This window comes from Benincasa hispida, chromosome 12, assembly GCF_009727055.1.
Source record: "Benincasa hispida cultivar B227 chromosome 12, ASM972705v1, whole genome shotgun sequence".
Lineage (NCBI taxonomy): Eukaryota > Viridiplantae > Streptophyta > Magnoliopsida > Cucurbitales > Cucurbitaceae > Benincasa > Benincasa hispida.
In genome coordinates, this window is record NC_052360.1 from 8,213,480 (window position 1) to 8,228,095 (window position 14,616).

Here is a 14,616-nt window from a genome sequence, read left to right on the forward strand (position 1 = left end):
ACACTTTCCGATGGAAACCCAGAGGTTTCCTGAATTTCCTTTCTGAGATTCCTCTATAATACGTTATCTAGGGCACTTGTTTAATAGGAAGAACCGATACGGGAACAACAGGAGCAGAATTAGGCTCAAGACTAGGTAGACTAGGTCCAGGAATATTGGGACTAGGCTCAAGGTTGAGGCTAATGGTATAGAATACGTGGAATTGTTAGTCTCTACATTCGTCGTCTCCCCTGAAGATGACTAACAGGAAAGAACGGTTTGTCTTCAAGGAACGTGACATCCATAGTGACAAAATATTTTCTGGAAGATGGATGAAAGCATTTATAACCTCGCTGATGAAGGGGATACCCGACAAACACACATGTTTTAGCTCGTGGAGCAAACTTAGTCCGGTGTGGACCATGAGTATATGAACAAAGGCTGTACACCCAAATACACGAAGAGGAACCTTAGGAATAAGACGGGTAAACTGATATGACTCTTTGAAGCACTCAAGAGAGGTTTGAAACTTTAGAACTCGGGAAGGCATTCTATTAATTAGATGAGCTGCGGTAAGAATCGCATCTCCCCACAGGTACGAAGGAAGAGACGCTGGAATTATCAAGGAACAAGCAACTTCAATAAGATGGCGATTTTTTCGTTCAGTACCCCATTTTGTTGTGGAGTATAGGCACACGAGTTTTGATAGATGATCCCTTTTGACACTAGGAATTCCTGGAAGGTGTGGTTGACAAACTCACGACCATTGTCACTTCGGAGAATGGCAATCTTTGTGTAAACTGTGTTAATACAGTGGTATAGAACTGTTTGAAGGTAAATAAAACCTCGGACTTATCAGCAAGGAGATATACCCATGTAAGTCGGGTATGGTCATCAATGAAAGTTACAAACTACCGTTTACCAGACAGGGTAGTGATACTCGAGGGACCCCAAACATCACTGTAAACCAGGTGGAAAGGCTGGGTAGGCTTATAGGGCTGAGAAACAAATGACACGCGAGGTTGTTTAGCACGTATACAGACATCACAAGATAATGAAGAAACATTCACATTATGGAATAAATGAGAAACAAATACCGCATATATTGAAAACTAAGATGTCCAAGACGAAAATGCCACAATAAATAATCTGTTTCAGATATAGCAAACGAAGATAAAAGACTAATCCTAAACAAGCTTCTGGAGAAACATCTGTAAAAGGAAATATAGGGCTCTGTCATATCGGGCAGTGCAATCGTCCTCCCGAGCTCAAGTCCTGAAAAGCAGTATCTGGTGAGAAGACAACTCTACAGTTCAAATCTTTTGTTATTTTGCTTATTGATAAATAAATTGTAAGAAATTTTGGGCACATGTAAGACATTTTGCAGAGTTAATCCATGAAATGGTGACAGTCTGCCTTTTCCAGCAACAGGAGCGAAGGACCCATCCGCAATTCGAATCCTCTCATTTCCAACACTGGATAGTATGAGAGAAATCGGTCGGATTAGCCAGTCAAGTGATCGGTTGCTCCTGAATCTAGAATCCATAACTCATTCCCTCAGCAAGGAAACTCAAGGATTGAGGGTTACCTGATTGAGCAACTGTTCCGATTCCTACGGTACCTGAATCCCAGGATTAGTCACTGGAAGCTGTGTCTGAGGTTGTGCAGTCCCCTCAACTGATTCACCCACTAGAGCACGCCCAGATTTCGACTTGTCATTCGGAGGGCGACGTTTACTATTTGGAGGACGACCATGCTTTCCAGCACTGATCCTTCATATGCCACTATTTTTTTACAATGCTCACAAACTGGGGGTGTTTTACTATTCTGCTTGTCACCATCAGCTCCAGCGGACTTCACCCGAAGGCAGCTGACTCTATAGTGGTAACACTTGGCCCATTCATTGCACTCGATCTATCCTCTTCCAATCTAACTTCTGAACATACCTCCATGAGAGACGGAATTGGTTTCTGCCCCAGTATTCTACCGCGAACTGTATCAAAATTGGGGTGTAGCCCAGCAAGAAAATCATACACACGCTCAACTCTTCTATCTTGGAGTATTGAATTCCATCTTGTGGGCAGGTCCAGATGATCTCCCGACATAGATCCATTTCTTGCCATAAACAATGACATCTTGTTGAAGTATGACGTTACATCCATGCTCCCTTGTTTGCATTCGTGAACCTGTTTACGTAGAGTATACAGGCGGGATGCGTTCTGACGCCTCGAATATAACCTTCGGACTGCATCCCAAATATCTCGGCAGTGGCTGAATAGAGTAAGGGTTTCCCGATTTGTGGTTCCATACTACTAATTAACATTGAGCGGAGCAAAGAATCCTCTGCCTTCCAGAACACGCTCTTGAGGATCCCCAAGATTCGATCGTGGTATCTCTCCAGTTAAATATCCATTTATGGCGTCCCTCAAGAACCATTTTAATTAGTTTGGGACCAAGAGAAGTAATTTTGCCCATTCAACTTCTCTCCGCTGATCATTCCTGCAGAATTTCCAATTGTTCCAGAATAAAAGATTAGAAGTTGGAGTAGGAAACATTGATACCGGATTTTCTGAATACATCGGGGAAGAATCATGCCATTCAATCGGGCTCCCAGGGCGACCATCTGTTGCTAAAGACTAGCTAATTGTTGTTGGAGTTCCCCATGAGATTCAGATCTGGAATTTTTCTGTCTAAATACCATGGGATTTCTTCAATGGACTCACCCATTCGAAACTGGGGCTGAACCGGATATACATGAGGAAGAGGCGGTCCACCATGATACTGTGAAGAAGCTACTGCCGGAAGTCCACCAGCGACAAAGTTCGGCAACCCGTGACCGGCGCTGCTCCCAGACTGCTGTGATGGTGGGTATCGGACGAACGGCTCGGCGATCTGCTGCGAAGCGGAAGAAATCGCGCCGATCTGACCCGACCCGGCAGCTGGAACGAGCCCATGATTGTCTGATGAAGATGCGATTCTGTGCGACGCCGAGATACCTACCGGCTGTAGACCGATCGCGTGCGCGGGCTGGAGAACGTGAGGCGGAGGCGGTTGTGTGCGAAGCTGAGGGTCCGATTGGTTGTGACCCGATCGCGTGCGTCGGCTGGAAGGCGTGACCTTCCACCACCACCTGCTGTTCGGCTGGAAGAATCCGATCAATGGTGTTCAGTTGGGACGCTGGAGCTATTCCACCACCTGGGATGATGGTTCGGAGATAGCGGTCAACCGCTGCTTGAATCACAGCCTCATTATTCAGCGTACCTTCACCTATCAAGTTTGATGACTGAGTTTCTTCTACCGAGGCTAGGGTTTCATCACCTTGCTCTGATACCATATTGAAATATGGAAAGAAGACAACACAAGGAGTTTACGTGGAAAACCCTAATTTAGGGAAGAAAAACCACGGTAGAAAAGAACTTATTATTGTTATATCTAGTTTACAATAGACCCAACCCTAGATATAAATAGAATAATGTGAAACCCTAATTTAGCAAATATAGTAAAAAGACAAAAATGTCCTTAGGGCTAATTTAACATATTTCAACACATAGCACCATTACTCTACTCAGAGTAGTGGTTGTCTCTCCTAAGTGTGCATTCTATGTTAATCAACGGCCTCAAGAAGTAAGCAAAACAAGAAATCAACTTGACATTTATGATTATCAATGCGGGGGAGCGGAAAAAAGGAAGCACCTGAAAACGCTCAATAATGCCTCCAACAAAAAATAAACAAATAAAGGAAATTGCGACTATCGACTTTACCTCAAGGAAGTTTGCACGTTCCATCCTCCCATCATCAGTGAAGAAAACGTGCATTGGGATTTTATCATTGAAGTACCACACTGGTTGTTGATTGTTCTTCACGGCTACCTGCAAAAGTGAACTTGGGGGACCTTGAGACATATTTTGGAACACCACCATAGGCAGCAGAGTATTTACAACTGCTCCAGGTTGCAACGGTTGAACCTATAGATAGTAAGACAAGAAGTTAATTTCATCCATGGACCAATCAACTCCACACAGAAGATGCAAATGTACCTGTAAGGGTCCTGCAGCTGCGAGGCCAAAGGTATTCTTGTTAAACTGGATCATGAACCCATCCAATGTAATCTGCGTATTGTTTTCGAACAATAAACTGTAAAATACTTGACCATCCAGTCGTGTGAGCTGTGCACTAATTTGTAAGCCTTGACCAGCTGATGCTGGTAGCAGGATAGGCAAGGGAGGGCTGCAGGCCAGAATACACATTTAAGTTCCAGTTACAAAAGTCACTCATAAATACTTCTTTACATTTGTCATACATACTATACACTTCTTTTATTTCTTTCATTCTTTTTTTTTAAAAATAAAAAATAAAAAGGATAATAATAATTTAAAGACACTTATACTCATACACTTATCCCCATGAAAATGTTCATCGCGGTCATTGCCCTGTCTTCAGAAACCTTACTTTACCATCTACCAATACTTATTCACTTGCAGTATTTCAAGCACTACTTAAGAGTCCTAGAAGAAGTTAATGCAAACTACCCTCAATTTGATCGCATACCCAGCAGAAAAGAAAGTATCAGTACAGACTTACCCGGCAGGCTGATCAACAGGGCCAGTAGCACTATTATCCAATCCAATCAGATCACCAAGTAAATCCGGAACTGATGCTGGAGGTGGAGGGGAAGCTGAGCCAGGGGCTGGTTTCTTTTGTACTGAATAAGGTGCATCTGAAGTAGTTGGAGGAGATGCACCACCAACCTGGGAAGGAGATTCTGAATACCCTGCATCACTTCCTTCAGGATAATCTTCTTCGTCTGTTCTCTGAGCAGTCTTCACACGGGTCACAAATGCTTCAGGGGGCTTGTGATATACGGAGGATAATGTGGCAATATTGGCAAGGAGCTCATCTAGGAGCGACGAATCAAGCAGATTTGAATCATCACCAATTACAGGCTTCTCGGCAAGAACCACATCCTTAGCTGCCTGCAAAATAGAAAATACTGGAAAACTGAGATTCATGTACCCAGCTATTAAGTATCAAAGAGTGAGATAGGGTTGGCAGTATTGATTCTACTAAGTTCTTTTTTTAAAATGAACAACAATACTATTATTATTAAAAATAATCATGACATATACTTGGTTTCTTCCCTGTCACATATGCTTGCGGATGGATCTTTAAAATTAAACCCATGGTTCTACCCCAAAAGCCTATGGTTTATTATCAAATAAATGGTCATACTTTGGATGTTATAATGACAGTGAAGCTGAAAAGAAATGATGGGTATAATGCATACCTCTGGATCAGTTGATAGGAGTCGCCAATAGATATAAGCACGGTCCCGCAAATCAGGATTGTCCGTCTCCACAGTAGCATTGTTCAGAACAGCCTGTAAATAGACAGGAAGCAAATATTTATTGGGTTGATATCTAGAGGCCATAAATACAGTGCAGCAGACAATTCAAAGTTTTACCATACTATCATTTTATTAGAGAAAATTGACCATGGAAATCGTGCTCAGAATGACAATGAAGTAATATGCAATGCAAGGATATCAAATAGCTATCAGATACTGAAATTCCTATGAAGCAAAACAATTGATCACAAACAGATTCTTCCATGTCATTGCAAAAACACATGCAGATAATTGCTGGAGGCAACAACTCCTAGACACATGGAAACTAAACTCATTTGGGATTGTAACAAAATGGCATAACCTGTACTTCACCAATGCATTTGGAAATTGAAAACTACGCTGGTAAAGAAATGACCTGAATCATCTGCTGCGGTCCCTCAGTTGGCTTCTTAAGAAAAAGTTTGACAGTTGCAGTCAGCAATTGAAGCTGGACTTGTGCAGGTTCCTCAGGGAAATTTTCCAAGAAGCTTTCAAGAAGTTCATCTGCATTGTCAATTCTCTCTGCGTATTCTCCAATAATCCAGATCATTGATGCCTTGAGGCAGAGAGGCAAACATAAGATAAAAGTATGACTTCAAGAGATTGAACCACCTGCTTTATTGAAGTATAATTGCACCACTATTACCTTGGCTTCTGGCTCATCCAACGTGTCTAAGCTTTCGCAGAGTGTTGCAATGATGGACTCGTAACTGTAAACAGAATAGACTCACATACAGTCAGAATGATGAAATGATCATTCGATCAGCAAATGTCAAAGTTGAAGGAACAAAAAAAATTCTTACGTGTTAGGATATCTTCTAAAAATATCCTTGATGACTATAATAGCCTCTTGAACCACATAGTTCACTTTAATTTTGATCAGCTCAAGCAACACACTTATGCATCGTTCAGCAGCTCTCTCTAGCTTGATTGCACACCTACCAATTGCACGGACAGCTTTTCGTACAAAATCTACATCTACTTCGGTGGCATACTCCTTGAACTCCAGCAGAACCTGAAAATATTATAATCAAAAGCATGTCAATTCATAGAATTTTCTATAAATGTTAATAGACACATTGAGGAATAGATAATGCTAATGAAGAATGTGTACCTGGTCTATGTTCCGGTCCGATGCAAGCTTAATCATGATCTCTAATTTCTCCATCTTTACATAGATTGGATCATTGTACTTACAGAAGAAAACCTATACAATGGAGAGAAAGCAAAAAAGATAAAAGGGGAAGTAGTGGTAAGCTTCTTGAAAACAGGCAGTACTAATCTTCCTGTTAATTTTACATTCAAGATTCATCTTTGTTTATTAAAAATTACAAGCTAGCATCATGGTGGCAAAATTATCACCGACCTTAATTTCATGTGCAAGAATAGTAGGGCGTTTTTGTACTATAAGGTTAATATTTCGCAATGCAACATATTGTATCTCGGGTTCTGCCGAAAGCAAAGTAACAAGAGGAGGAGCCATCTTTTTGCAAAGATTTCGAACTACATCGGTGCTAGTGATCAGTTCCATTTGTTGAAGAATCATCTATCAATAAGCAGAAAATAGAAAGAGAGAAAAAAATATGAGTTAGGTGAAATAACTTGAAACTTTCTCAAACCACCAGCATATATATGGTGGAGAAAATCAATCACTTAACATATTGACCTTCACAGCTGACAGAACAACAGCACAATTAGCATGTTGTAGCCGTGGAGTAACTCTCTCCATTATATTCTCTGCTTCACGAGCATCCTCTGCTTTGTATCTAGAAAGTGCGTCCAGTATAAAAACTTGACCCCACCTGAAGAGAAAATCAGGGTACGGTAATTATTTTCAGGAAAAATAAAAGATAATAACTGAAGTAAATAATAAAAGAACTAGCAAAGGATGTCTTCCCCACAAAAATGAAGAAGCCACCATCATTCTAGCTCCATGATAATAACATTAAGAACTGTCATTTGGTTCGATTGTGTAATTTAGTGAATTTTTTAATCTAGCATGTGGGCACCAAGATTAAGTTCAATTGTGTAATTTAGTGAATTTTTTTAAAAGAGAACAATTTTCTTATATCCTATCAGGGCAGAAACTTCTGTAATAAAGAGATGGTAAATGAAAATTAACCACAAACAATTATCTTCTTATTTAACGTCCTTCACACTTTGAACAAAGCAAAGCAGCACTTACTCAGTGCACTCATTCAAAGCTGTGAGAAGTTTTGACAGTGTGTGACTCGTGATTTCAAAGATGGGTCTGCTACTATTCTCCTGTATCTCAGCAAGAGCAGCCACAGCATTTGCAACAACCATTGGATTATTGTCTGATATTAAGTCTTTGAGAGATTCCAAAAAACCTCTGTCCTCGACTAACTCGGCATTTATATCAAAAAGTTTGGCAACACAGATGGCAGCTGTCTTGCGGACATAAGGGTCATCATCCTGTCAAAACATTAAAAAAACCAAAAGATTAGATACTTGAATCAAAATTCAGAAACCTAAAAAAAATAAAAACAAAAGAAATCAAGCAAACCCAATGCATTAAGAATCAGAAACAAATACTGAATTTAAAATAGCCAAAAATATGAAAATGAGCCAAAAATAAACAACCTTAAGACATCTCTGAAGAGGATCACACAAGTATTCTGTAATTTTATCCACGCGAATGCATCCCATTGTTCTTACGGCCAACGCACGTATTAAAGGATTTGGATCTTGTGAATCCTGCACAAATATGAATTAGAAAAATTACTCCTAAAATTTCCTAACGATGCAGGAAGTCAGATGCATGATGCATTACATTACCTATTCGATCTCATAGTTTGAAAAATAAAATACAGTTAAATACAGATCAAGCAGATTAACTGTGAAATTCATGTGTCTGTGCAGACTGGGGTCAATTGATATGGAACTTTCTGTATGCCAGGTCCCTATATTCTAAAGCTTCTACAGCCCACAATTAAAAGCTATAACGAAATTTAACTTCTGTGAGAGAGCAGGAGTTCTTCTAAGTTAGGTTAGTTTTCTCAAAAAATGGACTAGATGCTTTTGCTTTCTCCTCTGGCTGGTCCCTAAATTAATTGTCTGTTGACAGCAACCGGTTTGCAAACTCATCATCAATTCAAAAGGGTGGTGACACAAACATGTGGCAATTCCATAGGATGGGGTACAAATATTATGAACTCCCAAAAAAATATGATCGGAAAATGGGAAAAGATGAAGAGCCTCCATCTCTCATGGAGCTATTCTTTGCTTTTTTGTCTTTCTTTTTCACATTTACAAGAACCCTTTAGAATACCACGTTTTAAAGCAAAAATTAATTTAGAGTACCAAAATGAAGCAACTTCATAAAATAGAAATCTATTTATCTACAGTTCCATAAATATATGGCACATATGGGGTGGGGATTTGAACCTAGGATCACTTATAAGAAATAGAAATGGCTTGACTTCTAAATTATACTCGTGTTGGTATGAGGTCATGGTAAATCAATTGATTCCAGTGTGTATACCAGAAATAAAGATAACAAAATTTAGCAAAAGGAAAAAATTAAGAAATTTCAGTACACACTTTCACAAATGTGTTGACGGCAAGAATGGCTAGATCAGGCTGGCTTTTAGCATAATTTATGAGATACAAGTAGACCAGCTTTTTTAGCTCTAAATTTTCAGTCTGCATGCAATTTACAACGTCTGTGAAAAGTGACGACACATCCTTCCCGACCGTCATTGCAGCAATGACCTTTTTAACAGCATCTTTTCTTTTATCCTGCAAAATGTTTTAAAAGCTACTTATGAGTTCTGATGAGATACACGGTTTAAATTAAAAACAAAACACATTTTTTTCTACAACCAAAAGAAAACATATTATATAGCAGTAGTTTGATCCAATAAACTCCTAAATTAATCCAAAATTTGATGCTCGTGGTAAAAAAAGAAGAAAAAAAAATCACATGAATGTCCTGTTCAACTATTAAGTATTAAACACACATTACCATCAGTTCATTAGTTACTGATATGATCATAAGTACCATATAGTTGGAAATGAAAGGTGAAGAAGCTATATCAAAATGTCCAACTATAAATTGCTGGTCAAGTAAGAAACATAAGCAGCATTTAGCCTTTAAGTTTCTTCAGTTTTCTTATCGTCTTAACCTGTATAGACATGATCATCGGTATCTAAACTACCATTGAATCATATAACAAATTCATCAGGACATGTTTTTCCTATAACATCAATGACTATTTAATAAACACACTGAAGGGCATAATTCAAGGTATTCAGACACTAGCTTTGATAGCAAATATAGAAAACCCCAAACCCAGCAGATCTGCGAGTTACCCATGAAAGAACATATTAAAAAAAACACACCTGAACTAACAATCAACTGAATTGATATAGATCGCGGATCATGTAACGAGTAGCTATACATTGAATTAGCAATAGAAAAATGAAGCAAAAGAGGGGGTACAACAGAGAGAGATAGAGAAATGCCTTGTACTGGGAATTAAGCTCCTCTTTGAGCTCGGGGATTTCACCCTTTTTAGTGGTGGAAAAATACTTGGAGTCGTGGCCGCTCATGGTTGTGTGTGAGATCCCGAATTTTCAGAGTGGAGCAAAATCAAATTGAAGAAGACGAAGAAATGGAAGGAAGGATCGAAGTTCGTCGACAAAGAAGAAAAGAACTACTCTGCTCTCTTCGTCTCGATTGACAGATGAGATCCAGGCCGGTTCCGGAACCGGTTTCGAACCCCTCGGCTATTAACTGCTCACCCCTCAACTTTTTGTTTTTTTCATTTTGACCCCTCAACTTCCCTTTACTTTCATTTCAGTCCTTTCTATTCTTGTAAATTGTAATCATCATCTTTCATTATTTTTAAATATGATTTTCGTTATTGATTATTTTGGTATTCTTTATCTTAATCCATATATTTCAAGATGTCTATTTTGGTCTATGTATTTTTAAATATCATTCATCTAAATTGACTTTGAGAATTTAGTTGAAAAAATATGTGTAATTGATTTTAATGGTATTTTCTATGTAGTAATAAATAGTATTGCATACGGTTGAACGAAAATTTTTGAACAAATCACAAATTGTCACGTCATTTACTAAATTAATGAAAAAATTCCAAATAATTGAATTTTGGACTAATTAAAAGTCGCCATGTGTCCGAAATTGAAGTCGAAGACAAATTCCAATGATGTAACGTTGTTTCATCATGACCATTGAATCATATAAGATTAATTTGACCCAATTTGATATTATTGTATGGGTTAAAGTCCAACTAAACGAAAAAAAAATGGGTTGAATTTGACCAAAATGTCAAATCAAGCCCAAATCCAACTAATTGGGCCCAAAAGCCAGGTATATGGACCAACCAAGCCCAAGCCCACCTATAAACTCTATAAAAAGAGAAACTCTCCTCATTTGGAGAGGTCAGCAATTCTATACTCCAAAGAGCTTATAGAGAATTCTCTACGATCAGAAGACTCCTTGAAGATCACAAGTTTCTCCGGAAGTCTCGTGCGAACACTAATCTTTCAAGAAGATCAACAAGCCCGGAGGTCGATCGTTCAAGAAGACCAACAAGCCCAAAGGCCGATCGTCGAAGAATATCAACGCCTCGTGCGAACACTCATCTTCCAAGAAGATCAACAAGCCCGAAGGCCGATCGTCGAAAAATATCAACAAACCCAAAGGTTGATCATCCAAGAAGATCAACAAGCCAAAGATCAATCGACCAAGAAGATCATCAAGTCCAAAGGTCGATCGTCCAAGAAGATCATCAAATCCAAAGGTCGATCGTCCAATAAGATCATCAAGTCCAAAAGTAGATCATTCAAGAAGATAACAAGCCTAAAGGTCGATCATCCAATAAGATCAACAAGTCCAAAAGGCCGATCACCCAAGAAGATCAACAAGTCCAAAGGCCGATCGTTCAAAAAGATCAACCAACTTAAAGATTATAATTTATTTTGAAAGCATCAAAATACTATATATTAGAGATTGTACTCACTTTCCATAAAATTAATACAAATACAACGTTCAAGTTCCATGAAATAAATTTCTCTTGAAATATCGTGCAAAAAAATTGGCACACCCAGTGGGACATCTCTACCTATCATCTTTCTCCCGTCATCCAAGTCAATAAACCTACAAATGGCACCAAAGAAAGTTGTATCCAAAGCTACCGTTGTAAGTAATACTTACATAAGCTCTGTCATCACGGAAAAGCTAATGGAATCTACTAAAGGTGGGATCATTATTAGAGAAAATCTCTTGTTCGAGGGCTATGTTTCTGCTACTGATCCATCAGATAAATAATCGTACTTTGATGTAGTATCTGTCATGGTGGCTGACGTAACGGCTGAGTCAGCCATGGCAGAAATGGAAAGAAAGATAAATTTCCTAACGAAAGCTATTGAAGAGCGAGATCATGAAATCGTTGCTTTAAGAGATCAAATACAGGCTCGAGAAACAGCTGAGTCGAGTCAATCTCCAACTACAAAAGCCAATGACAAAGGAAAGACTGTATTGCAGGAAGACTAGCCGCAACAATCTACCTCTGTTGCCACTCTGTCAATTCAACAGCTGCAGGATATGATTACAAAATCCATACGGGTTCAGTACGGAAGACCATCACAGTCCTCCTTTATGTACTCCAAGCTGTACACCAAGAGAATTGACAACCTAAGAATGTCAGTTGGGTATCAACCTCCAAAATTCCAGCAGTTCGATGGAAAGGGCAATTCAAAACAACATGTTGCACACTTCATTGAAACCTGTGAAAATACAGAACCCAAACGAGACCAGTTAGTCAAGCAGTTCGTCCGTACCTTGAAAAGAAATGCTTTCGATTGGTATACTGATATGGAGCCTGAAGTGATTGACAGTTGGAAACAGCTAGAAAGGGAGTTCATGAACCGCTTCTACAGTACAAGGCGCACTGTTAGCACTGTCTCTTATACACATCTAGATGTGTATAAGAGACAGGTATACTGATATGGAGCCTGAAGTGATTGACAGTTGGAAACAGCTAGAAAGGGAGTTCATGAACCGCTTCTACAGTACAAGGCGCACTGTTAGCATGATGGAGCTAACGAATGCCAAACAGTGGAAGGGAGAGACAGTTATCGATTACATCAACCGATGGAGAGCATTGAGTTTGGATTGCAAAGATAAACTCACTGAATTATCTGCAATGGAAATGTGCACTCAAACCATGCATTGGAAGCTTCTGTACATCCTACAAGGGATAAAACCTCGTACATTTGAGGAGTTGGCAACACACGCTCTTGATATGGAGCTGAGAATCGCCAACAGGGGAACTAAAAATTTCCTAGTCCCGGAAGGAAAAAAAATACAAGAATGAATCCAATGACACTAAAAAGATCGTGAATAGTGCCACAAAAGAATCTATGGTCGTTCATGTGACCCCGCAGAAATTTTCCTCCAAAGGAAAACAAACAAAATTTGAAAGAAAACACAATGAGGGCGAGAAGCGTCGTCCAACTATTAAAGAAAGATGAGAGAAGGTTTATCCATTCCCTGACTCTGATGTGGCAGATATATTGGAGCAACTACTAGAGAAGCAACTTATTCAGCTGCCGAAATGCAAGCGGCCGGAACAAGCAGGAAAAATAGATGATCCTAACTACTGCAAGTATCATTGGGTCGTTAGTCTCTCAGTTGAAAGGTGCTTCGTGTTGAAGGAACGAATTCTGAAGTTGGCTCGTGAAAAGAAGATTGAGTTAGATTTGGATGAAATAGCTCAGACAAATTATGCTACAGTAGCGGCAACTTCAAGTGTTCCAACATTGTATGTGTCTCATGCTCAAAGAAAAAGCCTGATCCAGTTTGGAGCCTTCGAGCCTATAGTTTTTTGGTTTCAGCAAGAGATTCAAACAAAAAATTCCAAAAAGAAATATGAGCTCGTTGGAGATGACAACGAATGGTGGATAGTTGCGACTCATCAAAAAAAGACAATCAAACTTCATCCAAAAAGAGTCGTGTTCCTATCAAAGCTATAAAAGAAGAAACAAGAATCATAAAGGGAAAGGCAAAAAGATGACACGAAAGCCTAAGCTTGCTAAGAAAGAAGACAAGAACTTTCCTTAATTCTGACGACCATAAACTTTGGTAGAATTTCTCCCAATAAGCTTTCTCAATACTCATCCAGAGAAAGTATCAGAAGTTATTGCATGTCACACTGTCGGCATCATATAACTGTCGAAGAAGTCAACGACTTAAAAAAATGAAGCAAAGAACTTCTGCCTTCGATCATATTAAGCCTTCAAGTGCTCGATCTTCAGTCTTTCAAAGATTAAATATGGTCACGGTAGGAGAAAAAGACCAATGTCCAACAACTACTTATACTCGAACTTTGGCCTTCAAAAGGCTAAGTATATCTACATCAAAGAAAGATCGACCTTCAACATCTGTTTTTGATCGTCTCAAGACAACAAACGATCAACATAAAGGAAGGATGAGAATCTTGAAGGCAACGTCATTCTATGAAGAAAATAACAACGAAAAGATTCACAGTCGTGTTCCTTCACGCATGAAGAGAAAATTTTCTGTTGACATAAGTACAAAATGTTCCTTGATAGTGAAGCCAAAACTCATCATATTGACGAATCCTACAAATGAAGATGGTGATCAAAACCATGATGAAATAAGAGTTTTTAAAGTTTAAATGAAGAAGCTCATCATCGCAAGAACCTAAATTGCATGATGCTCCTGGCCTGCATGAGCTTAAAATGTGAACTGCCCAAAAAAAAGAAAGAAAAAAAAAACTTTGTACGAACTACGTTACGACTTGATCCCTGTCATTATAAAAGAGTACGTAAGCAACTTAGAGAAATTTAAGTTCTTGCGCACATAAAAAAATAAAGACACATTCTTTTTTAACTACGTTATGACTTGATCCCTATCATTATGAAGGGTACGTAGGCAACTTGAAAGAAACTTCAAGTTCAGTTCAGTTAAAAAAAAAAAAAAAAATTTGAACTATGTCCTGATTTGATCCTTTTCTTTAAGGGTACGAAGGAAACTTAAAGAAATTTAAGTTTAGTCCATTAGAAAGAGTACTACAACCAACTAAGTATGATACTACAAGATTGATGTTGACCGTTTTCGTTAAAGAATGACACTTCAGATTGAAGATATTCATCACTATTGAGGGCAACACAACGATTGAAGATGTTCATCCCCCATAAGGAGCTAGCACAGTAAATAAAAGGCACACACTTGGAA

At 38.9% G+C, this 14,616-nt stretch overlaps 1 protein-coding gene across 1 annotated transcript in view; it reads right to left on the reverse strand.

The window, feature by feature from the left end:
- The window catches only part of LOC120067137 (beta-adaptin-like protein B), a 13,537-nt gene extending 3,432 nt beyond the window's left edge, over nt 1–10,105 (reverse strand). The window contains exons 1-14 of the mRNA XM_039018576.1: nt 9,852–10,105; nt 8,928–9,125; nt 7,968–8,081; nt 7,549–7,799; nt 7,030–7,165; nt 6,730–6,909; nt 6,478–6,570; nt 6,167–6,378; nt 6,010–6,073; nt 5,740–5,919; nt 5,265–5,357; nt 4,562–4,953; nt 4,018–4,207; nt 3,742–3,945 (exon numbers count right to left, since the gene is read on the reverse strand). Coding sequence (XP_038874504.1) covers nt 3,742–3,945; nt 4,018–4,207; nt 4,562–4,953; nt 5,265–5,357; nt 5,740–5,919; nt 6,010–6,073; nt 6,167–6,378; nt 6,478–6,570; nt 6,730–6,909; nt 7,030–7,165; nt 7,549–7,799; nt 7,968–8,081; nt 8,928–9,125; nt 9,852–9,938 — 2,394 coding nt within the window. The 5' untranslated portion in view covers nt 9,939–10,105. The remainder of the gene's footprint in view (nt 1–3,741; nt 3,946–4,017; nt 4,208–4,561; nt 4,954–5,264; nt 5,358–5,739; nt 5,920–6,009; nt 6,074–6,166; nt 6,379–6,477; nt 6,571–6,729; nt 6,910–7,029; nt 7,166–7,548; nt 7,800–7,967; nt 8,082–8,927; nt 9,126–9,851) is intronic.
- Nucleotides 10,106–14,616: the final 4,511 nt, after the last annotated feature.